Source organism: Physeter macrocephalus, chromosome 11 (assembly GCF_002837175.3).
Source record: "Physeter macrocephalus isolate SW-GA chromosome 11, ASM283717v5, whole genome shotgun sequence".
NCBI lineage: Eukaryota > Metazoa > Chordata > Mammalia > Artiodactyla > Physeteridae > Physeter > Physeter macrocephalus.
In genome coordinates this window covers 75225473-75248653 of record NC_041224.1, presented here as the reverse complement: position 1 = coordinate 75248653, position 23181 = coordinate 75225473, and the positions used below count along the sequence as shown (strand labels likewise).

Sequence of the window (23181 nt, the reverse complement as noted above, 5' to 3'; positions counted from 1 at the left end):
TGCTGAGGTCATATCAGCAAACTCTACAGATGTGGGGAAGAGTGCAGCCATCTCTGCTTTTTAGAAAGCAGACGCAGCAATTGGAGGAATGTCCATGGACACTTGTGCAGAGTGGAGAGGACACATACACACACACACACACACACACACACACACACACACACAGACATGCACACGCACATGCACACACACAGCTGGGTTTCTCCACTTGATCTAGTGGCTCCCAAACTGAGAGGCAGAGTAGAATCACTTATGTTGGGGGAAGAAGAGGACTGTCAAAAACCCCAGTGTCTGGGTCTAGTCCCCATAGATTCTGATTTAATTGGTCTGAATTAGAACCTGGCTGTGAGTATTTTTTTTAAGGCTCTACAGGTCATTCTAGTGAAGCTATAGTTAACATAGCCAGTATGTAACGAGCTGAACTGAAACGAAAAGTGGAAATCCTGGGAGATCTTCTTTTGGGTGTGAGATCCAGAATAATACCTTATTCTTCATTAGTCTTAAATATGATTACAATCCTCTCCTGATTAAAATATATATCAAGCCAAAAAATGACTCTTTTTCATGAACTAGATTATATAGAATAATCCTGAATTCCTTTAATAGGCCTTTTAGACAAAAGGTCTTCTGAAACGTTTAAGCACCCATCACCAAATGTCATGCTTTCCCATTCTTAAACAAAAGGCTCAAATGATAAGCTGGTCAAGCAAAATGAAGTTTAACAAGAAGGAATACAACTTCCACAAAAGTCACAATCAACGTACAATCCTGAGCAGAAATGTGGCTTGGCTGATGTGAAAAAGACTTAGAGGTTTTAATCAATTTCAAGCTCAATATGAATTAACAACCTAATGTGAACTACCAGCAACTCAAAGCAAAACTAGGATGCATTGATGGCAGCATAGTTTTCAAAGAAAGAGACATCAGAACTGCTTGACTTTGTATTAGTCAGACCATATCTAGAAACTGGTGCTGATTTAAAGGAGAATCTGGATAAAAAAGAAAAAATTTACAAATTCCAGTTAGCTCCCACAGCCCTCTAGTGTGTGGCTGGGAGAGTGGGGGGAAGAGGAGGTTAGAAAAACAAGCAGCCTGGGAGTATAGGACTTAGAATAAGCACAGACAAAATCCCCCCCAGAAACAGAAAGTAAAGCCATAAATGACCTGGAAGTTCATAGCCCTTGCTAAAGAGAAGGGGCCCCAAGGTGTACAAGATACAAGTGTCAGCCTCGGAGAAGCAGAGCTTGTGGGGGAGGACCAGGTATACAGAGAAGAGTGGTACCTGGAGATGAGCAGTGAAGGGAAAGAAGGAAATAGGATTAAAAAAGTAAGGCACCTGCAGAAAAGAAAGAAAAACAAGACAAAGAATTGGCTTAAAAAAAAAAAAAAGATCCCAAGAATAGTATCTTCCTCCCTTGCTCACAAACTGGAAAGTTTTCTTGAGTGGAAAGAAAGGGTAGTAGGTACAGCCAGCATGTTACATTTGAATACACCACCAGGGACCCCATGAGAACAAATCACACATGAGAACATATCCTGCCACCTGTCCTATATGCGGTGGTTGAGAAGCAGAATTGCTAGTCTAGAGCTAGGAGCTGTAACACCCAATGTAGTGCCATTCACCACGTGTGCCTTCTGAAATGCGGTCAGTCCAAATTGAGAGATGCTGTAAGTGTAAAATATACACTGAATTTCAAGGAATATATTATTAAATTACTTTCACCTGTTTCTTATTATTTTTATTTTTTTAAAATTTCTTATTTATTTTTTATTTACTTTTTATTTTATTTTTTTTGTGGTATGCGGGCCTCCCTCTGTTGCGGCCTCTCCCGTTGCGGAGCACAGGCTCTGGACGCACAGGCCCAGCGGCCATGGCTCATGGGCCCAGCCACTCCGCGGCATGTGGGATCCTCCCAGACCGGGGCGCGAACCCGGTTCCCCTGCATCGGCAGGCGGACGCGCAACCACTTCGCCACCAGGGATGCCCCTCTTATTATTTTTAAAATGATACTACTAGATAACCTAACATTATGTATGTGTGTGGCTCACATTATATTTTAATTGGACAGCACTGACCTAGAGAGAAAAATCAGGAAAAAAAGAAGGAATCACCAAACAGTTGTACTTGTTTGAAAAATAAAACAGGACATCTCAGGAAGCATATTAAGTATTGTTATTTAGAAAATAAAATACTGTGACTTCTGCTTTTGGCTATTATGGAAAAATAGGGAATAGATTATTCTATCATGTTAAACAAACAGAAAACTGGATAAAATATATGAAACAATAATTTTTAGACACTGTTCAATAAGTTGCTTGGGACTGTGATTCCTAAGAAAAGGAAAATGAAGAAGGGAAGCCCTTCAACTGCCCCAGTTACTGCCTGGAGGAAGCTTCTAAGTTGAAGCACAGCAAAGACCCCAAACAGAGCCCAGTGGTGCCAGTGAGTTGAGGAAACAGAGAGTTCACCAAAGCCAAGGAAGCTAGAATTTATGGGGCAGAATGCTGGTAAAAAAGGAGTTACACAGAGAGTGAGCTCCAGAGATCTGCAGTGGGGTCCCTTTCAGTCTTTAGCTGAGTACTGATCTGTGCATGCGTATGAGGAAACTACTGGAGGCCAGGCCAAGAACTACCGGAAAGGAGTTGGCAAAACAACCCCTGGAACCCACATTGGCTTGGCCATTTGTAGTCTTCTCACCAGCCAGAGTAGAAAGAACTCTTAGTATATGGGCAGCAAAGAGAATACTATGAAGAACTCCACTTAACAGCCAAAGACTAAAGGCTATTCTACTCTCATTTTCACAAAGCTTAAAAGCAGGCTTTGAAAGGATCAAACTTATTACAAGTAAGTTAACTTCATACAAAACCAAAATACACTAGTTTTACCACATAAAAAAAAAAAAGCACTATTTGAAAGAATACAACAATATCCAGCATCTAACATAGTAAATTCAAAATGTCTGGCATCCAATCAAAAATTACCAGGTTTGCAAAGAAGCTGGAAAATGTCACATAACTCAGAGAAAATTCAATAGAAACAGACCCAGAACTATCAGAGATGACAGAATTAGCAAACAAAGATGCTAACATAATTATTATAAGTATGCTCCAGGGACTTCCCTGGTGGTGCAGTGGTTAAGATTCCACCTCCCAATGCAGGGGACACAGGTTCAATCCCTGGTCCAGGAAGATCCCGCATGCTGCAGAGCAACTAAGTCTGTGAGCCATAACTGCTGAGCCTGCACTCTAGAGCCGGCGAGCCACAACTACTGACCCCGCGTGCCGCAACTATTGAAGCCCACGCACCTAGAGTCCATGCTCCACAACAGGAGAGGTCACCACAATGAAAAGCCCGTGCACCAAAATGAAGAGTAGCCCCCACTCACCACAGCTGGAGAAGGCCTGCACACAGCGGCAAAGACCCAATGCAGCCATAAATAAATAAATAAGCCCCATATATTCAAGGAGGTAGAGAAAAACATGAATATAATGAAAGAAATGGAAGATATAAAAAGACCAAATGTAATTTATAGAGATGAGAAATACAATATCTGAAATTTTAAAACACACTAGATAGGCTTAACTGTGGATTAGACACAGTAAAAGAAAAGATAAAAAAAAATTGCAGATGTAGCAATAGAAAATATTCAAAATGAAACTGATCAGAAATAAAAAGACTGAAAATGAATAGAACATCAATGATTTGTGGGCCAGTAAAGTGGTAATTGAAGTCCTAGAAGAAGACAGAAAAGAAAAGACAGAAGAAATTTTGAAAATTTTGTTGAAATCTGAATTTGATGAAAATTATAAACCCCACAGATTCAAGAAGCTCAACAAACCCGAAGTATAGAAGCACACCAAGACATGTCATAATCACTGAAAATTAGTATTAAAGAGAAAATCTCAAAAGCAGCCAGAAGAAGACACATTAGAGTAACAAAAATAATAAGATAGCAACTTCTCACCAGAAAGTATGTAAGCCAGAAGACAATGCAGCAGTATCTCCAAAGTAGTGAAAGAAAAGGGAAAAAAGAAAAAGAAAAGGAAAAATTAAAGACTTTTTCAGACAAACAAAAGCTGAGATAATTAATCACAAGCAGACCTGCACTACAAGAAATGAGTGTCTTTGTGGGGAAAAAAGAACAGAAAAAAAGATGATACCAGGGCTTCCCTGGTGGCGCAGTGGTTGAGAGTCTGCCTGCTGATGCAGGGGACACAGGTACGTGCCCCGGTCCAGGAAGATCCCACGTGCCGCGGAGCAGCTGGGCCCGTGAGCCATGGCCGCTGAGCCTGCACGTCCGGAGCCTGTGCTCCGCAACGGGAGAGGCCACAGCAGTGAGAGGCCCGCGTACCGCAAAAAAAAAAAAAAAAAAAAAAAGATGATACCAGACAGATACTCACATTTACACAAAGGAATGAAGAGAGCCAGAAATGATATACATGTAGGGAAATATAAAAGACATTAAAACTTTTTTTTTTTTTTTTTTTTTTTGTGGCATGCGGGCCTCCCCCTGTTGTGGCCTCTCCCGTTGCGGAGCACAGGCTCTGGACGCGCAGGCCCAGCGGCCATGGCTCACGGGCCCAGCCGCTCTGCGGCACGTGGGATCCTCCCAGACCGCGGCGCGAACCCGGTTCCCCTGCATCGGCAGGCGGACGCGCAACCACTGCGCCACCAGGGAAGCCCCCTAAAACTTTTTTAATTTTTAAAATAATTAATTGTTTAAAGCAAAAAAGCAATATAATATGGAATTTATAATATATAATTAATATTTATATATATTTATATTTTAATATAAACATTATATATTATTATATATAATTAAATGCATGACAACAATAGCACAAAGGACAGGAGTGAGTAAGTAAATAAATAGGGCAATGAAAGCCTTTGAAACTTCTATAAACAATACTGTTTCTGTGCTTGAGGAAGGAAATATGATTTACTTTACAGAAAGGGGAAAAGGATATATGTGCAGATAGGTGGTGATTCCCAATCATGGAGATTTTTACCTGGGAACATCTGGCAACATCTGGAGACATTTTTGGTTGTCATAACTGTAGGTGAGAGCGCTACTAGCATCTGCTGAGTAGAGGCCAGGGATGCTGCTAAACATCCTACAGTGCACAGGACACCCCCTACAACAAATAACTATCTGGCCCAGGATGTCTCTAGTGCCGCTCACTGCTGAGAAGCCCTGAGCCAGAGACAGACCTGCTGATTTCAAGGGTGCCTCTGGAACACATCCCTCATGGGGAAGAGAGGCAGTCAGCACTGCCGGGACCTGTGTGAAGACTGGGAGCCAGGAGGACCGCCTTCTCCACTGGTGATGAGAGCAAGCAGATGAGGCACCAAATCTGCCACCTCCAGCACCTGCTTCCCAACAGCTTTCTGAAACCTCTTGGAAAGGCCTGGCCTGACCCCAAACCCCTTCATAGGGCAGTGACCACCTACTCACCCCTTCCCATTCCAGAAACCTGCAAGTGGCAGGTTTTCTCACCAAGCACCTCAGCAAAGTGTTTCAATGCCTCAGTGGGTGGGCTAGCGTTCAGTAACCTATTTTCCGCAGCTCAAAAAGGATATACAGCATGAGATAAATGAGTGTCTTGGGAATGAGGGGGAACAGGAAAATACAACTGGGATTGAGACTGACTCAGAAACCATGGAATGTGTGGTTCCATGATTATGACACTACCACATACTTCTCCACACCTCATAGTTTAGAGAGTGATTTCATTTACATCATAGCATTTTATCCTTGCCACAACCCTGTAAGGAAGGTAAGGCAGTTATCAACTCGAATTACAGAACAGAGGGTGGAGACTCAAATCAAGATGGCAGAGTAGGAGGATGCAGAACTTGCCTCCCCCCATGAACACATTGAAAATATACCTACATGTGGAAAAATTCTCACTGAAAACTGGCAGAAAGACTCCTGTACAAAAAGGCTGTAAGAAAGATACATGCGAAATCGGGCAGGAAGGAAAAAGAAGCAATTGGGTCGGTACCTGTGCCCCTGGGAGGGGACTCAGAGAAAAGGGAGATAACATGGGTGGAGATCCTCCCTGGGGAGTGAGCAGTTTGAGCCACATATTGGCTGCCTCAGCTCTGGGGTCCGACAAAGGGAAGATGAGACCCCTTGGCTGGTTGGAGGGCTGGTGGTACTAACAGAAGGGCTGAGGGAAGCCTGGACTCTGCTCATGAGGAGTGTGGGAATGCTTGCTTGCTCCCAAAGCAGGGCAGAAAGGGTGGATTGAGACCACATGGCTGGCTGACTGGTCTCCCGTGACCACCTCAGTGTGCACCCCAGCCTGAGCTGACCCAACACCCCAGCACTGTTTGCCTTGCATTGTAACTCCACATGGGAACATAGGCAGACACAACCAAGGAAAAAGCTCAGCTGTGAGATGCTGTGGCAGCTCAAACCCTAAGCGGCATCTGAGCAGGGAGCAGGCAGCCATTTCTGGTGATTGCAGAGACAGTGCATCAGAGGCAGATTATATCTCTGATGGCAGCCAGACTGCCACAGCCCCTGCCCTGCCCCTCGCTGAATACCCACACCAGCCCCTCTTGCTCCAGCACTGCTCCCCCCTGGGGCTGAGTATGCCAGTGCTGGGAGGGGTGTAGAGCACACACTTAAAAAGAGCTGTGCCAGCTCCACCTGACCCTCAGGGTTTCTGCTCCAGAAACTTGGGACATGACCCCACCCGCAATACGGGGGTGACATCCACTGAGCAGAGGGGAAGCCCTACTTCACACCTGGCTTTGGTCCTAGCCCTTCCTTCTCCAGGCCCACCTCCTACCAAGGTGATAGCTGCCAGTACACCCTGAGGAAAGACATGACTTGTGTTCATGCCAGATCCAACTCTCCCACCAAAGCCACTGGACACATGCAGACTATATAGGGATGCTCCCACATAAGGACATCCCTTCAAGACTGTAGTAGGTAACTATTTCACCTAATTTCATAGAGAGAGGAAGATAAGCAAAATAAGACAGAGGAATTTGTCTCAATTGAAAGAGCAAGAGAAAACCCCTGAAAAAAACAACACTAATGAAACAGAAATAAACAATTTACTAGATAAACAATTAAAAGCATTAGTAATAAGAATGCTAACTGAATCAGGGAAAAGAACGGATGAACACAGTGAAATTTTAACAAGGAACTAGAAAGTATAAAAAATAACCAGTCAGGGCTTCCCTGGTGGTGCAGTGGTTAAGAATCCGCCTGCCATTGCAGGGGACATGGGTTCGAGCCCTTGTCCAGGAAGATCCCACATGCCGCAGAGCAACTAAGCCTGTGCACCACAACTACTGAGCCTGCGCTCTAGGGCCCACGAGCCACAACTACTGAGCCTGCGTGCTGCAACTACTGAAGCCCGCATGCCTAGAGCCTGTGCTCTGCAACAAGAGAAGCCACTGCAATGAGAAGCCCACACGCCACAACAAAGAGTAGCCCCTGCTTGCCGCAACTAGAGAAAGCCCGTGCACAGCAATGAAGACCCAGTGCAGCCAAAAATAAATAAATAAATAAATTTATATAAAAAAATAATAACCAGTCAGAACTGAAGAATACAATAACTGAAGTAAAAATCACACTAAAAGGAATGAACAGCAGACTAGATACAGAAGAACACATAAGTTATCTAGAAGATAGAAAAATGGAAATCACACAATCAGAACAGCAAAAAGAAAAAAATTATTTTTCTTAGTGGAAATAGTTTAAGGGATCTCTGGGATATCATCAAGTATCCCAGAAGGAGAAGAGAGAGAAAAGGGGGTTGAAAATGTATTTAATGAAATTGTGGCTGAAAACTTCCCAAACCTGAAGAAGGAAACAGATATCCAGGTACAAGAGACACAGAAGATGAACCAAATAAAATGAACCCAAACAGACCCACACCAAGACATATCACAATTACAATGGCAAAAGTTAGAGATAAAGCGAGAATTCTAAAGGCAACAAGAAAAAAACAAAGAGTCATATACAAGGGAACCCCCATAAGGCTATCAGCTGATTTTTCTGCAGTGACTTAGCAGGCCAGAAGGGAGTGGCATGATATATTTAAAGTGCTGAAAGGGAAACCTTGCAAACTAGTGTACTCTACCCAGCAAGATTATCATTTAGAATCCTAGTACAATGTTTGTGGGATTGTAAATTGGTGCAACCACTATGGAAAACAGTATGGAGGTTCCTCAAAAACACTGAAAATACAACTACCATATGACCCAGCAATCCCACAGCAATTCCCATCATATATCAGAAGAAAATGAACACACTAATTTAAAAAGATACACATACCCCAATGTTCATAGCAGCATTATTTACAACAGCCAAGACATGGAAGCAACCTAAGTAAGTGCTCATCAACAGAAGAATGGATAAAGAAGATGTGGTATATATATATACAATGGAATATTACTCAGCCATTAAAAAAGAATGAAATTCTGCCATTTGCAACAACATGAATGGACCTAAAGAGTATTATGCTTAGTGAAATAAGTCAGACAAAGACAAACACTCTATATTATTTACATGTGGAATCTAAAAGATAAAACAAATGAATGTATATAACAAAACAGAAATGGACTCACAGATACAGAGATCAAACTAGTGGTTACCAGTGGAGAGAAGGGAGCGGGGAGGGGCAGATAGGGGTATGGGATCAAGAGACACAAACTACTATGTAGAAAATAAATAAGCAACAAGGATATATTGTACAGCATGGGGAAATATAGCCATAAATGGAATATAATCTATAAACATATTGAATCATTATGTTGTACACTTGAAGCTAATATAGTATTGTAAATATTCAATTAAAAAACAAAGAAAGAAAGAAAACAGAGGGTGAGAAAATAAATAACTTCTCCAAGGCCTCACATCTCAGTGTTTGGGAAGCCATACCCTTTGATCCGTAGTCTGCCACCCTACAGAGGGTAAATGCAATCCTCTTTGTGGGGGCTGGCGTTAGGTTCGGGGTAGGGCAGGCAGAGATCGGAGGCCATGTGGACACCATGATGCACAGCCTAGAAACCCCTTCAGGACCACAGCTCTAATTTCCCAGCTATTGGAGCTCCCAGCTGTGTCCTTCTCTGGTCTTATCCTTGGCTGAAGGGAGCTCCCTTGACCAGAGTTATGCCCCTTTCCACAGGGCAGCCCACATCCAGTAACAGGCTGATGCTGGGGTACAGAGGTCTGGCCCCTTTGCTTCAACTGGGATATCTCTGCAGGGCCACTCAGCTCTAGAGTGCTCTGTAGGGTTGGCTGAGGCCTTTGTAGCAATTGCATCACAGTTTCATTTCTCCCTGTGCCCAGTCCAGCTCCTTTCCCTCCCTCCCAGGTGTGGAATCCCAGAGAACCCCTAAAAGCCTTCTGTGTATCCACATGCGCACACACACACAAATACTCACAAGTGATATGGGGAAGAAATAATGGCTACAGAAAGTAGACAAAGTTTGATTAGGTCTCTTCTACGCATTCACTGAGTTTTACCCTCCCCTCATTATTCATTTTCTGGACAGCCAAGATCTTGGGGCCTCAAGGAGGTTGGACTTTCTCTACACTCTTCACATCATCTCACACCCAGAGAAGTGGGTAAATTGATTGTTAGGGGTGCAGGGAGGTTGATTGGCTTCTATCAAATCATGATGTAAGTAGCCACCCGGTGTAGCTACTGGGTGGGACCAGTACTGACTTTAGACTGTGTCCCCATTGTGGCCAGGCCTCAGCGCGGTGCTCCAGAGACTAGGTCAGAGGTCCCAACCCAGCCAACGAGTAAGAACTGCCAATCCCATTCCCTTAGAAGATCTGACTACAGTCTCCAGGTTCACACCAAAAACATTACAGAAGTATACCTACAGGCCCGAGCTGCTTCGAGCAACACTGAGGAAATGACAGGTCTCAGGGCAGGCCTGCAGAACGTGCTTCAGAGCCACAGGAAGAGGGTACGTGCCCAGTGCTGCTCGCTTTAAGATTTCCTGAGTCTGCCGCGTGTGGCAAGGAGACACCATTTGCAGAAAACAGCCCCACTGAGAGTCAGAGTTCCACAGATGGCATGCTTGTTATTCCCCAAAACAGAACTCAGATAAAGCCATCTGCATCATAAATCATTCAAGCGCTAAAGCCCACATGATAAATCAAAATGAAAATGTTTTAAAAAGGAACTAATGTTATCCATATCTACAAACAGAATGAGTTTTCAGGAATAGGGTTCCTTTTGTGTTACATAAAGCTCCCTTCTGAGACTTCTGTAGTAGGGGGTGGGACCTCGCCCCACACAGGGAGGGGTGCAGCCACAGAAAACTGGGAGGTAAACAGGGACAGTGTTGGCCAGAGCACACTCTCCCCCCACACCTGCTCTTACCAATCTCTCTGCCCCAAGAGGCCATTAATAAAACTTTCACATACTGGTGTGAATGCGTAGATTTATTAACAAGCCATGAATTAATTGTGCTTGTCCCCTTGTCTAGGCTGATACAGAAACAGAAACTCAAGTTCCATATACAACATCTGTGTGTGTATGTGTGCTTACGTGCATGTGCTTGTGTGTCTGTTTTTCTACTAATAAAATGAAGAATATCCATTCCTTTCAGGAATATATAAAAACCCATTGCATTTTGTGAAATTATTTTTAAAACCGTGGGTACAAGAGATGTCAGAGCTTCTTTTATCTCTTCACTTTTCACCCATAGCTCACCCTCCTTTTCAGCTTCAGCGAAATACCATCAGGGGAGCATCAGGTCATCAGGGGAGCATCAGGTCAACATTTGGGACAGAGGAAAGAAAGGCAGGATTTAAGTACCCATTGCTATCCTCAAAAATGCTTCATGGGACAGCTCTCACCTGAACAAGTCCCTTCCTTTTATAACAGCTTCAGTTAACCTCTTGTCCATCAAATGACCTGAGTAGTCCAGTACCTCCAAGAACAGTATCTTGAAAACCATTGTTAGAAAACACGTAAGACAAAAAAGTTAAGAGCACACGCAAAGGGAGCCAATATGTGATAAAGTAAGTATGGAAAATCACTGTAGTATAATTACATAATTCACGGGCAATTGCAGGGAAGGGAGATCCACCATTTTTTTTAAACTTATTTATTTGTTTATTTTTGGCTGTGTTGGGTCTTCGTTGTTAAGCGCGGGCTTTCTCTAGTTGCGGCAAGCTGGAGCTACTCTTCATTGTGGTGCGCGGGCTTCTCATCGCAGTGGCTTCTCTTGTTGCGGAGCACGGGCTCTAGAGCGCAGGCTCAGCAGTTGTGGCGCACGGGCTTAGTTGCTCCGCAGTATGTGGGATCTTCCCGGACCAGGGCTCAAACCCGTATCTCCTTCATTGGCAGGCAGATTCTTAACCACTGTGCCACCATGGAAGCCCCAGGTCCGCCATTTTTAAACAGACACCCAGCATCTGAAATCTCCTAGAGGGAACAGGCCCCACTCAGCTGCCGGCACCCAGCTGCTTTCCATGCCTCCAAAGGAAGAGAGGGTGGATTGAAGACAACTGAAATAAAATCTTGTTTTATGACCATGCCAGTGTAAGAAAATGCCTGCATAATGTTATCCTGGTGTGGAAAAGAGGTATTCACTGAGAAGGTTGCTGGGGGTTCCAGTCCTGATTTGCACGGCCTTATGAAGTCCCTTTCTCCCTCTGAGCCTCCATTTTCCCTTTCAGCAGGTGACCCCCTCCTTCCAGTTCTGGGCCGCTTCCATCTCCATTGTGAGTGTGAGGTTGGGTCTTCTCCCAAGCAACCACCTTGGTGCCCTGGCTGTATCTGTGGGTCTATTTCAGAGGCCTCCCAGTCGAAGGCAAAGCAACAGGAATTCCGTTGGGGGCATGGAGCTGGGAAGAGGCCAGTTTACTTGTAGGGCTTGGCTCTTACTCATGATACATTTTTTTTCCCTTTCTTTATTATCTGAGAACCATTCAGATGGTTGCCTAGTCTACTTTGACTTCCTTAAACAACTCTACACTTCAGGTTTATTTTTTAAAAAGCCACAAAATAGGTTTATGACTGATTTAAGCCAGAAAATCCCCTAATGGGAATATCCTTAATGACATTTTCTAAAGAGAACCCTCTATGAAGAGCTGGAATTAATTGATTATTTGTAAGGTAACCAAGCAAAGTTTATGATAAGATCATGAAGTTTGTGGGAACAAAGCGTAAGCCACACTAAACACACACACACACAGATGCACACTATTCCTGGGGAGGCAGAGAGCACAGAATTGGCCTCAGGAATCCCCACTCCTGTGTGACCTCGGGTAAGGCACGCCCCTTCCTCACTCAGCTCTCTCTTCCTCCATACAAGAGAGACTACCATCTACATGAACATGAGTGGTAAGCTGCAGTAGCAAGGCCGTGAGGAGGATCCTGGTGTCCTGGTAGACAATCAGTGGTCTCTTCTAGCTCTAAAATCCTATGGGATTCTCTATTTTGTGGCTGGGCTGAACATGTAGTATAGAATATTCAAATGTGAAATTCTTTGAGCCCAGCAACTTTGCAAGGTTATTTTTGTTATCAAATTTTACAAATTCCACTGTTGTTTCTTGAATAGATTGTTAATCTAGTTAATCTATATAAATATCCAGAAATATGGAAATATAAACCAATAGCATTTTTCTAACATTCTCAGTAGTCAGCCTTTGTGGTATTTTTATAATGTCTTGTTCAGCAAATGGCAGTTTCTACATCCACTATTGCCTACTAACAAAAGAGACTTGAAGTCTTCTTGGAAGTTACAGATTTTGTATTTCTTCCCTAATATGCTGATATCTGAGAGAATGTGTCAAAAAGTACCATCTAGAATGTGAGTCATGAAAGTCAACTGGCAGAAGACAGCTTAGGAAACTGTCATTAGAGCCACTGGTGGAAAGTCTAGGACTCTGACCCCTGACATCAGCTGCAGCCTTATTTAAGCAAATGGAAGAGAGAGCTTGAGTGAAAGCAAACTGTCAGGCCACTTGGAATTCACAAGGTCTCTGCCCAAGGAACCCGTGTATATTGTAACAGTGACAGTGATGATGGCAGCTAATGTTTATCATGTGCATACTGGATGCCAGATGCTGTTCTAAGGGCTTTCTCCTCCTAAGGGAGGCACTAATATCATCAGCCCCATGTTACAGGTGAGGAAACTGAGGCAATACATATAAATAATATGCCCAAAATCACACAGCCATAAATGGGAGAGCTAAGATTTGAATCTACACAGAGCCTGTAGTCTTAGCTATTATCCTAAATGTTTCACTAGGAAGTAAAAATTATTAAAAATAAAAAATTACTTAAAAAATAATTACAAAACTGTTTTTATGCTTTTAAAAAGTTCAAAAATAACTTGAAGGATCTGTCTGTGTTTTAATCTACTATCTTGGTTACTCAATTTGTTTCTGTACTCACTATTTTTTACTCCATACAAGTATTTTAAATTAATTTTCTGGTTATTAATTTTCTTCCCTGAATAATTAGAAAAGGTGAAGTATTACAAGTTAAGAGACTCGGGCTTTGCCATGCAATTACCGTGTGAATTTGGTTGAGGCCTCAGTTTCCTCAGCATGTGTAAATGTCATTCTGTGAACTTAAGAGACACTGCCTGTCCAGAGCAGATGGCTGGGGCCAGTGGCCAAGGGGCTGGCTTCTCCAGCCTGGCTGTAAGGGCTGCAGGCTACAGCTCCACCTCCACGTCTTGGCGATGAACCAGTCTAAGATATCACAGAAACATGCTCGAGCTGGCCAGCACTCAGTATGATATTTAGAAAGAAGAAAATAAAAGCTTAAGGATGATCAAGTTCTCTTAAGTAATATTAAACAAAAGCATGCTATGCTTCTTCTAATTTCCTCTGAAAGCACTTCTCATGTTTGCGAAGAGAATGACAAGTTGAATATGTCAGCCCGTCATACTTCCGGATGTGATGTGCGGGCTGGTAGTTCATCACAGAATCATCCACTTTATAGGAACCAGTTAAGTTTCAGTGCCAACTCTTGTTCTCAAACAGCAAGATGACTGCTAACTATGGTGTGTATATGTTAGTGGCCTGAAATTACAGTGATATTGTTATTTTAAGGTAGCAAATGGTAGAAGGTCCTCACTCATCATATGCATGCAACAGTATTATTGTTTAGGGAAAATAAGATGTGAATACTTCAAAAAATCACTGTTTTTAAGAATAATCACTTTTGTCTTTTCAGTCTACCATGCAAATTCACAGAGACCATAAACAGATTAATAAATTATTTTGTAACTTGCCATCCAAATTATTTTTTCATTTACATATTCAAAATTACTTATTAGGGCCCTGCCAGACATAAAGAACTTGAAAAGACAAATTCTCTATCACTGTTATAGGATTAAAAAAAAATTTTTTTGGAGGCCTACAAACCTCTGCAATTCCATTTTTTAAATATCAAGAATTAGTCACCTTGGTAACAATTGTGGTGTGTATGAAATGCTAAATATTTATTAAATAGAATTGAAAACTGACTTGTTAGTTGTTCCTCTAAAAATTTCAACTCCTGCCTCTGTCCCTCTCCTCCCCTTTGCAATGCAACTATGCCTTCAAACAGCATTCTTTAAAAGTCGGCTTTATGGCTTTGGAGGAAGAAGCTGATTTCACAGCCAGATTTGCCACTGCTGTGGAAAACACAGTGCACATGCAAGCCAGCTGAAGTCATGCGGACTGCAAGGATTAGGGCCGCGGGGGCCTCCGCTGCTGCTGTCAAATTGCAATTGGAAACAGCTTTTCCAAAGTACAGCATGAGAAATCAGGAATTCCTGTCCACAGCTCCCCAACCCACTGGGTTTTTATCAGGTTTGGTACAACCCATTAGAGATCAGAAATATGAAAATCATGATGAAACCAAACAAGAGTATTTTCTGGTTTCCAAGTTTTGTTCTGCCTGGATCCCTTCCAAGCCTGTAATTACTGTCACTCACCAGTTAATAAGGGAACCATTTCTGCCTAGGGACAGGAGCTCCAGGAAGGCTGGACCCAAAGGTCGGGCAGGCTCAGTTCAGTGACCTGCCTTCTGTCCAACCCCTGGATGTGCAAATTGTCTAACTGCTCAAATTCTTAAGTTTATCTCAGTTACTTCAACTGTATCTGCCACTTAGGGATAAAATAACTTTTGCAGAGATCATAGAAAAACTATTTAGAACATTAATAAACTAGAACCATTCAATGAAAAAAAATTTTTTTTTTTGGCACTCCAGCTTTAAAGGAAAGAATCTACTCTCAGGAAAACAAGCTCAAGTCAGTAATTTAGTTTAAAAAAGTAAAAAAACTTTCAGGATTTGGCTTGCGATTAATGCAGATGTAGTCCAATTTCCTATACCTCTGTCTAGATTTAGAAGATCTAGAGGTCAATTATGGCCACATCCACTTCATTTGTCAGCTCTTCAATGATCTTTGAGACACAACTGCTAAAGTAGGAAAATGAATTAATCAGAGAGTTGATCAAAAAATGAGCTTATCTGGTAAATTATCAGCATACCTGTAACATATGAGTCACTCATTCTGGTCACGACACAATGCTGTATTATACATGGATTAGGTAACACCCCAAAGTGGGCCAGCTGTAACTTTTTACCTTGAAAGATTCTTAATTAAAATTCTCTTGGATGTATGATTTCCAGACAAGGAAGGAGCTGTGATTTTATTTTATTTTTTAACGTGCCTTAAAGACTCCCGTCAAATTCCATCTATTCAATGAAACTTTCCCTGGTCCCCTAATTTCTCTTTTGTCTTTCTCAGCAAGTTTTTGGGACCTCTCTTCAGCACAGGACATTCTGTACAATATACGTAAGTTGCTAGTAGGTGAATATTCCCCGACTATATGGTGGGCTGTTTCCCCAAAGGCAGTGATTATGTCTTATTCATTTCTGAAGCCCTCTCCTCCCCTGTTCTGAAATTAAAAACTAGAATTCAAAACAAAACAAACAGAAAAGCCCCTTCTATTGTCTAAAATGTATTATTAATTTCTTAGGGAATAAGATGTTTTCAGAAAAAGTATAGGCAAATGATGGACAAAGTTTCAGAGAGGAAGAGAAAGCTCAGGGGGAGAGCATTATGTGCAAATTGGATGTTCAGCAAAGGTAAACAAACCAAGGATCTGAAACAGTATCCAACTATCACCATAAAGCTTGCCCCAAACTGGAGCAAATTTAGACTTATTAAGACATTCTTTAAGAAGCAGCATTCAATTTTTGGACAGAAATTTTCAAAAAAAAACCCTTGTCCTCTAATAAAAGCAATTTCTTAAGAACACCTTAGAAATCTACTTAATGAAAAATCTATAGTTTGGAGAAACTTTTATCAAGAAAGATCAAATCAAGAAAAAAAATTCTGGTTAACTATAAATTAAGTAGAATGTTCCACCAGCTGGGCCTCACCTTCAATCTGGCAATGAAATCTATTTGTTAAGAGCGATAAGACTTGAACAGCCCTTACCTTCGTGAATATACATCTTTTGAGCATCTTCAGGATGAAGTAACCCCAGTAAAGATTAAGAACTTGCAGGACCATGAGCTGTAGGTTGAGGAAGATGCATGAAAAGAAAGGCTCAAGGTACTGCAGAGGCAGAATCAGCGTGCAATACAAAATCCTGAAAAACCAAACAGATGAGAGTATTTCATTACAGTCAAAGTACTTGTGAATTTTCGGTGAGAAAACAAATACTTTATCTCCCAAGGCATACAACACTTATTTCATTCCTAATGATGTCCAGGAAAGTCTCAAGAGAAAACAATATGATAATATTATCTTATATATCATTATTGGCAAGCCACAAAAAAATACAGTCTGCCTCCTGGGAGAAAAGTTAAAGCAAATGGAATTTTTATTGCCACGCTGCCTACACTCCAATGTTTCTCTACCTCGGTTTCCTCTCTGCAAAGAGATGAGCGAACACTAACCCCACTCACCTTCTCAGGATTGGATAACACGAGATAATGCATGTGTATGTGGGGTTATTATTGCCTTCTGACACAATCTCATTTATTTGGCATCAAAAGTGAATGAGGGAAAAAAAAAAAGTGAGTGAGGAATTCCACAAGAGTAAATTTTGTGGATAAAAGAGACTTTTTAAGGAAGCAAAAATTCTGTTATTACTTCTACTTCCACTTTCTAAAGTGAATTGCATACTTTATTAATTTCATAAACAGACTCCTGGACACAATTTGAACTGCCCTCAGTGACCAGGATGCACAGTGCCTTCAGACACAATTGCACAATTGTCTTCCCAAACTGCATACACTGCTAGGATTTTAGAGTTCCTGGATAGGTTTGTTTGTAAGTATATTATTCTAATTATAAAAATAATTTATTCATATAAAACTGGAAAAATAAGAAAGTTGCCCATAAAATCATGATTTTAAACAAACAATACTGTAATTTTTGTGTGTTATCTTCTATTTTTTCCTACATATATTTATTTTAATTTTAAATTAACATATAGTAAAATTGACTATTTTGGGGTGTGCAGTTCTATGAATTATAATACATAGATTATAATAGTGCATAGATTTGTGTAACTACGACCACAATATGGAGACAGAGCAGTTCCATCATCCCCCAAACACCAGTGCTGTCCCTTTGTAGTCACATCCCCAGGCCTAACACTCGGCAACCCCTTATCTATTCTCATCCCTTTAATTTTGTCTTGTCAAGAAGGCCATACAAATGGAATCATACAATGTATCAGCTTTTGAGACTGCCTTCTTTCACTCAGCATAGAGCCTTTGAGATTCATGCAAGTTGTGGGTATCAACAGCACACTCCTTTTTTTTTAAATTATTGAATTGCATTCCGTTGTGTGGATGTACCCATTACAGAACATTTGTATTATTTCCAGTTTTTGACAATTATGGACAGAACTGCTATAAATATTTATGTACAGGTTTTTGTGTGCACGTAAGTTTTCATTTCTCAAGGGTAAATACATAGGGTTGGGATTGTTGGGTATCACACTGCAAGTATATGTTTAACTTTATAAGAAACTGAAAAGCTGTTTGCCAGAGTGGCTGTTTTGCATCCCCACCAGCAACGTACGAGAGCTCCAGTTGCTGCTCATCCTCAGCAGCACTTGCTATTGTCCTGTAGAGACTATGCCACTGTAGTAAAAGTAACACGCGTGGGATCTTATGTTCAATTCCATTTAATTTTAAATAAAAAACATTTTACCTGAAAAACTTGGTGTATATTGTCCCAAATCAAAGTTTATTTCTTTAGATGTGTATGTTCCTAAAGGGGAGAATACTATTCCAAGGCATAAATTAAAAGTATAGAAGTCCAAGGTTATATTGAAAGCTATTAAGACCTTACTAGATTATTTTCCAAAATTGTAACAATTTAGAAGGCGACCAGCAATTTATGAAAGAAGAGATTTATTGAACCCCCCTAACCAGTATTAAGTGGGTTTAAAATTTGCTAATTTAAAAAATAAAACAATTCTTTTAACATCTTTAATGGAGTATAATTGCTTTACAATATTGTGTTAGTTTCTGATGTATAACAAAGTGAATCAGCTATATGTACACATATAGCCCCATATCCCCTCCCTCTTGAGCCTCCCTCCCACCCTCCCTATCCCACCCATCTAGGTGGTCACAAAGCACCAAGCTGACCTCCCTGCGCTATGTAGCTGCTTCTCACTAGGTATCTGTTTTACATTTGGTACTACATATATGTCAGTGCTACTCTCTCACTTCATCCCAGCTTACCCTTCCCCCTCCCTGTGTCCTTAAGTCTATTCCCTACATTTGCGTCTTTATTCCTATCCTGCCCCTAGGCTCATCAGAACCATTTTTTTTAGATTCCATTTATATGTGTTAGCATACAGTATTTGTTTTTCTCTTTCTGACTTACTTCACTCTGTATGACAGACTCTAGGTCCATCCACCTCACTACAAATAACTCAGTTTTGTTTCTTTTTATGGTTGAGTAATATTCCATTGTATATATGTGCCACATCTTCTTTATCCATTCATCTGTTGATGGGCATTTAGGTTGCTTCCATGACCTGGCTGTTGTAAATAGTGCTGCAACGAACGTTGCATGTGTTTCTTTTTCGTTTGTTTTTGTTTTTTGTGGTACGCGGGCCTCTCACTGTCGTGGCCTCTCCTGTTGCAGAGCACAGGCTCTGAATGCGTGGGCTCAGCGGCCATGGCTCACGGGCCCAGCCGCTCCGCGGCACGTGGGATCCTCCCGGGCCAGGGCATGAACCCGCGTCCCCTGCATCGGCAGGTGGGCTCTCAACCACCGCGCCACCAGGGAAGCACATGGGTGCATGTGTTTTTGAATTTTGGTTTTCTTTGGGTATATGCCCAGTAATGGGATTGCTGGGTCATATGGTAGCTCTATTTTTAGTTTTTTAAGGAACCTCCATACTGTTCTCCATAGTGGCTGTATCAATTTACATTCCTACCAACAGTGCAAGAGGGTTCCCTTTTCTCTACATCCTCTCCAGCATTTATTGCTTGTAGATTTTTTGATAATGGCCATTCTGACTGGTGTGAAGTGATACCTCATTGTAGGTTTGATTTGCATTTCTCTACTAATTAGTGAGGTTGGGCATCCTTTCATGTGTTTTTTGGCCATCTGCATATCTTCTTTGGAGAAATGTCTATTTAGGTCTTCTGTCTATTTTTGGATTGGGTTGTTTGTTTTTTAATATTGAGCTGCTTGTAAATTTTGGAGACTAACCTTTTGTCAGTTGCTTCATTTGCAAGTATTTTCTCCCATTCTGAGAGTTGCCTTTTGTCTTATTTATGGTTTCCTTTGCTGTGCAAAAGCTTTTAAGTTTCATTAGGTCCCATTTGTTTACTTTTGTTTTTATTTCCATTTCTCTAGGAGGTGGGTCAAAAAGGATCTTCCTGTGATTTGTGTCATAGAGTGTTCTGCCTGTGTTTTCCTCTAAGAGTTTTATAGTGTCTGGTCTTACATTTAGGTCCTTGCTGAGTAATCTTGGTTGTAGGTTTTTCCCTTTCATCACTTTAAAAATGTCCTGCCACTCCCTTCTGGCCTGCAGAGTTTCCGCTGAAAGATCAGCTGTTAACCTTATGGGGATTCCCTTATATGTTATTTGTTGCTTTTCCCTTGCTGCTTTTAATATTTTTTCTTTGTATTTAATTTTTGATAGTTTGATTAATATGTGTCTTGGTGTGTTTCTCCTTGCATTCATCCTGTATGGGACTCTCTGTGCTTCCTGGACTTGACTATTTCCTTTCCCATGTTAGGGAAGTTTTCAACTATAATCTCTTCAAATATTTTCTCAGACCCTTTCTTTTTCTCTTCTTCTTCTGGAACCCCTATAATTCAAATGTGGTGTGTTTAATGTTGTCCCAGAGGTATCTGAGACTGTCCTTAATTCTTTTCATTCTTTTTTCTTTACTCTGCTCTGCAGCAGTTATTTCCACTATTTTATCTTCCAGGTCACTTATCCATTCTTCTGCTTCAGTTATTCTGCTATTGATTCCTTCTAGAGAATTTTAATTTCATTTATTGTGTTGTTCATCATTGTCTGTTTGCTCTTTAGCTCTTCTAGGTCCTTTTTAAATGTTTCTTGTGTTTTCTCCATTCTATTTCCAAGATTTTGGATTATCTTTACTATCATTATTTTGAATTCTTTTTTTTTTTTTTTCGGTATACGGGCCTCTCACTGCCGTGGCCCCTCCCGCTGTGGAGCACAGGCTCTAGACACGCAAGCTCAGCAGCCACAGCTCATGGGCCCAGCCGCTCTGTGGCATGCGGGATCCTCCCGGACCAGGGCACGAACCCACATCCCCTGCATTGGCAGGCGGACTCTCAACCACTGCACCACCAGGGAAGCCCGCATCATTCTGAATTCTTTTTCAGGTAGACTGTCTATTTCCTCCTCATTTGTTTGGTCTGGTGGGTTTTTACCTTGCTCCTTAAACTGCTGCATATTTCTGTGTCTTCTCATTTTGTTTAACTTACTGTGTTTGGGGTCTCCTTTTCACAGGCTGCAGGTTAATAGTTCCTGTTGTTTTTGGTGTCTTCCCCCAGTGGGTGAGGTTGGTTCAGTGGCTTGTGTAGGCCCCGTGCTCCACAAGAGAAGCCACCGCAATGAGAAGCCCGTGCACTGCAATGAAGAGTTGCCCCTGCTCTCTGCAACTGGAGAAAGCCCGCCCGCAGCAACGAAGACCCAATGCAGCCAAAAATAAATAAATAAATTAATTTTTTTAAATCTCCTTTTCACAGGCTGCAGGTTAATAGTTCCTGTTGTTTTTGGTGTCTTCCCCCAGTGGGTGAGGTTGGTTCAGTGGCTTGTGTAGGCTTCCTAGTGGAGGGGACTGGTGCCTGTGTTCTCGTGGGTGGGGATGGATCTTGTTCTTCTGGTGGGCAGGGCCACGTCCGGCAGTGTGTTTGGGGGTGTCTGTGAACTTAGTATGACTTTAGGCAACCTCTCTGCTATTGGGTGGGGTTGTGTTCCTGTCTTGCTAGTTGTTTGGCATGGGGCGTCCAGCCCTGGAGCTTGCTGGCCGTTGGGTGGAGCTGGATCTTAGCGTTGAGATGGAGATCTCTCGGAGAGCTCTCACTGATTGATATTTCATGGGGCCAGAAGGTCTCTGGTGGTCCAATGTCCTGGACTAGGCTCTCCCACCTTGGAGGGTCAGGCCTGACACCTGGCCACAGCACCAAGACCCTGCCAGCCACATGGCTCAGAAGAAAAGAAGAAGAAAAAAAAACACGAACAGATAGAACCCCAAACCAAATGGTAAAAGCAAAACGAGGGGGTAGAGATGAGACAGTGGGATGCAGTGTGGGGGCTGACTTGGGGTTTCACCTGAAGCTTCCTTCCACCCCTGGCTACCAAGCTGCAGAGAAGGCAGGAGCTGCTGCCCCTGCAGGCTGCCCCATCCTCCCTCCAAAACAATTTCAACTTGCATTTTTTGCAACCTTTGACAGTTCCCTTTGACAGTCTGCTTAGTAACTCTATTTCCTTTCTTTGTGAGTTATTAGTTTAAGACCTTTATTCAAAAAGCAATAATATGGGACTTCCCTGGTGACACAGTGGTTAAGAATCCACCTGCCAATGCAGGGGACACGGGTTCGAGCCCTGGTCCAGGAAGATCCCACACACTGCAGAGCAGCGAAGCCCGTGCGCTACAACTGCTGGGCCTGGGCTCTAGAGCCTACAAGCCACAACTACTGAGCCTGTGTACCACAACTACTGAAGCCTGCGTGCCTAGAGCCCGTGCTCCACAAGAGAAGCCACCGCAATGAGAAGCCCGTGCACTGCAATGAAGAGTTGCCCCTGCTCTCTGCAACTGGAGAAAGCCCGCCCGCAGCAACGAAGACCCAATGCAGCCAAAAATAAATAAATAAATTAATTTTTTTAAAAAAAGCAATAATATGAACTCTGAACTCAATATAACAAAGATAATAGCCATTTATCCATTTTACTTATGTGAATTTTTTTAGAAACTTAGGAATTACAGAAAAATATAAAGAGGTTAAGTAAAAATTAAATTAAAATCTCACAACTCACAGGTTGTGAGTAACCCAGTACATATTATGTCTGGTAAACATAATTTAAGACATCTTTCCTAAAAATACATTATTTAAGGTGTTTTTCCCCCTTCCCCATTACCACATGATTTCATATAACAGGGATCACACTATGGTTGTGATTTTTTACCCTGCTTTTATCACTCAATAATATGTTACAGAGAGCTTTCCATGACAATGAACATATTTATAAATCAGGGGTCAGCAAACATTTTTCTATAGGGACAGACAGTAAATATTTCAGACCTCTGGGGCATTTGGTTTTGGTTGCAAAGGTTCAAATGACCATTGTAGTGCAAAACTAGCTATAGACAATATATCAGTAAATGAGTGTGGCTGTGTGCCAGTAAAACTTTATTAACAAAAACAGTCAGTGAACTGGATTTGGCCTGTGAGCCAGTTTGCCAACCCATACTATATACCATCCTATGTAATAGCTGCATAGAAATCCATTTATAGATCTTATAACTTATTTAGCTAATCCCTTATTGATAGACATTTAAGTTGTTTCCAAATTTTCACTGTGTTGTAAAGAACACTGAATCCGCTTGTCTGCTGATGGGTGGGGCTGGGTTCCCTACCTGTTGGTTGTTTGGCCTGAGGCAACCCAGCACTGGAGCCTGCCCGGCTCTTTGGTGGGGCTGATGGTGGACTCTGGGAG

At 41.9% G+C, this 23181-nt stretch overlaps 1 protein-coding gene across 10 annotated transcripts in view; it reads right to left on the bottom strand.

The window, feature by feature from the left end:
- Positions 1-23181, bottom strand: part of CERS3 (ceramide synthase 3) — a 145393-nt gene that overhangs the window by 44948 nt on the left and 77264 nt on the right. For all 10 annotated transcript variants that reach the window (XR_008618596.1, XR_008618597.1, XM_055088175.1 and 7 more), the window contains one exon: positions 16440-16593. Coding sequence is in view for 8 of the 10 variants with exons in the window: in XM_055088175.1 (XP_054944150.1) it covers positions 16440-16593 (154 nt within the window). In the remaining 2 variants the exon portion in view is untranslated. The remainder of the gene's footprint in view (positions 1-16439; positions 16594-23181) is intronic.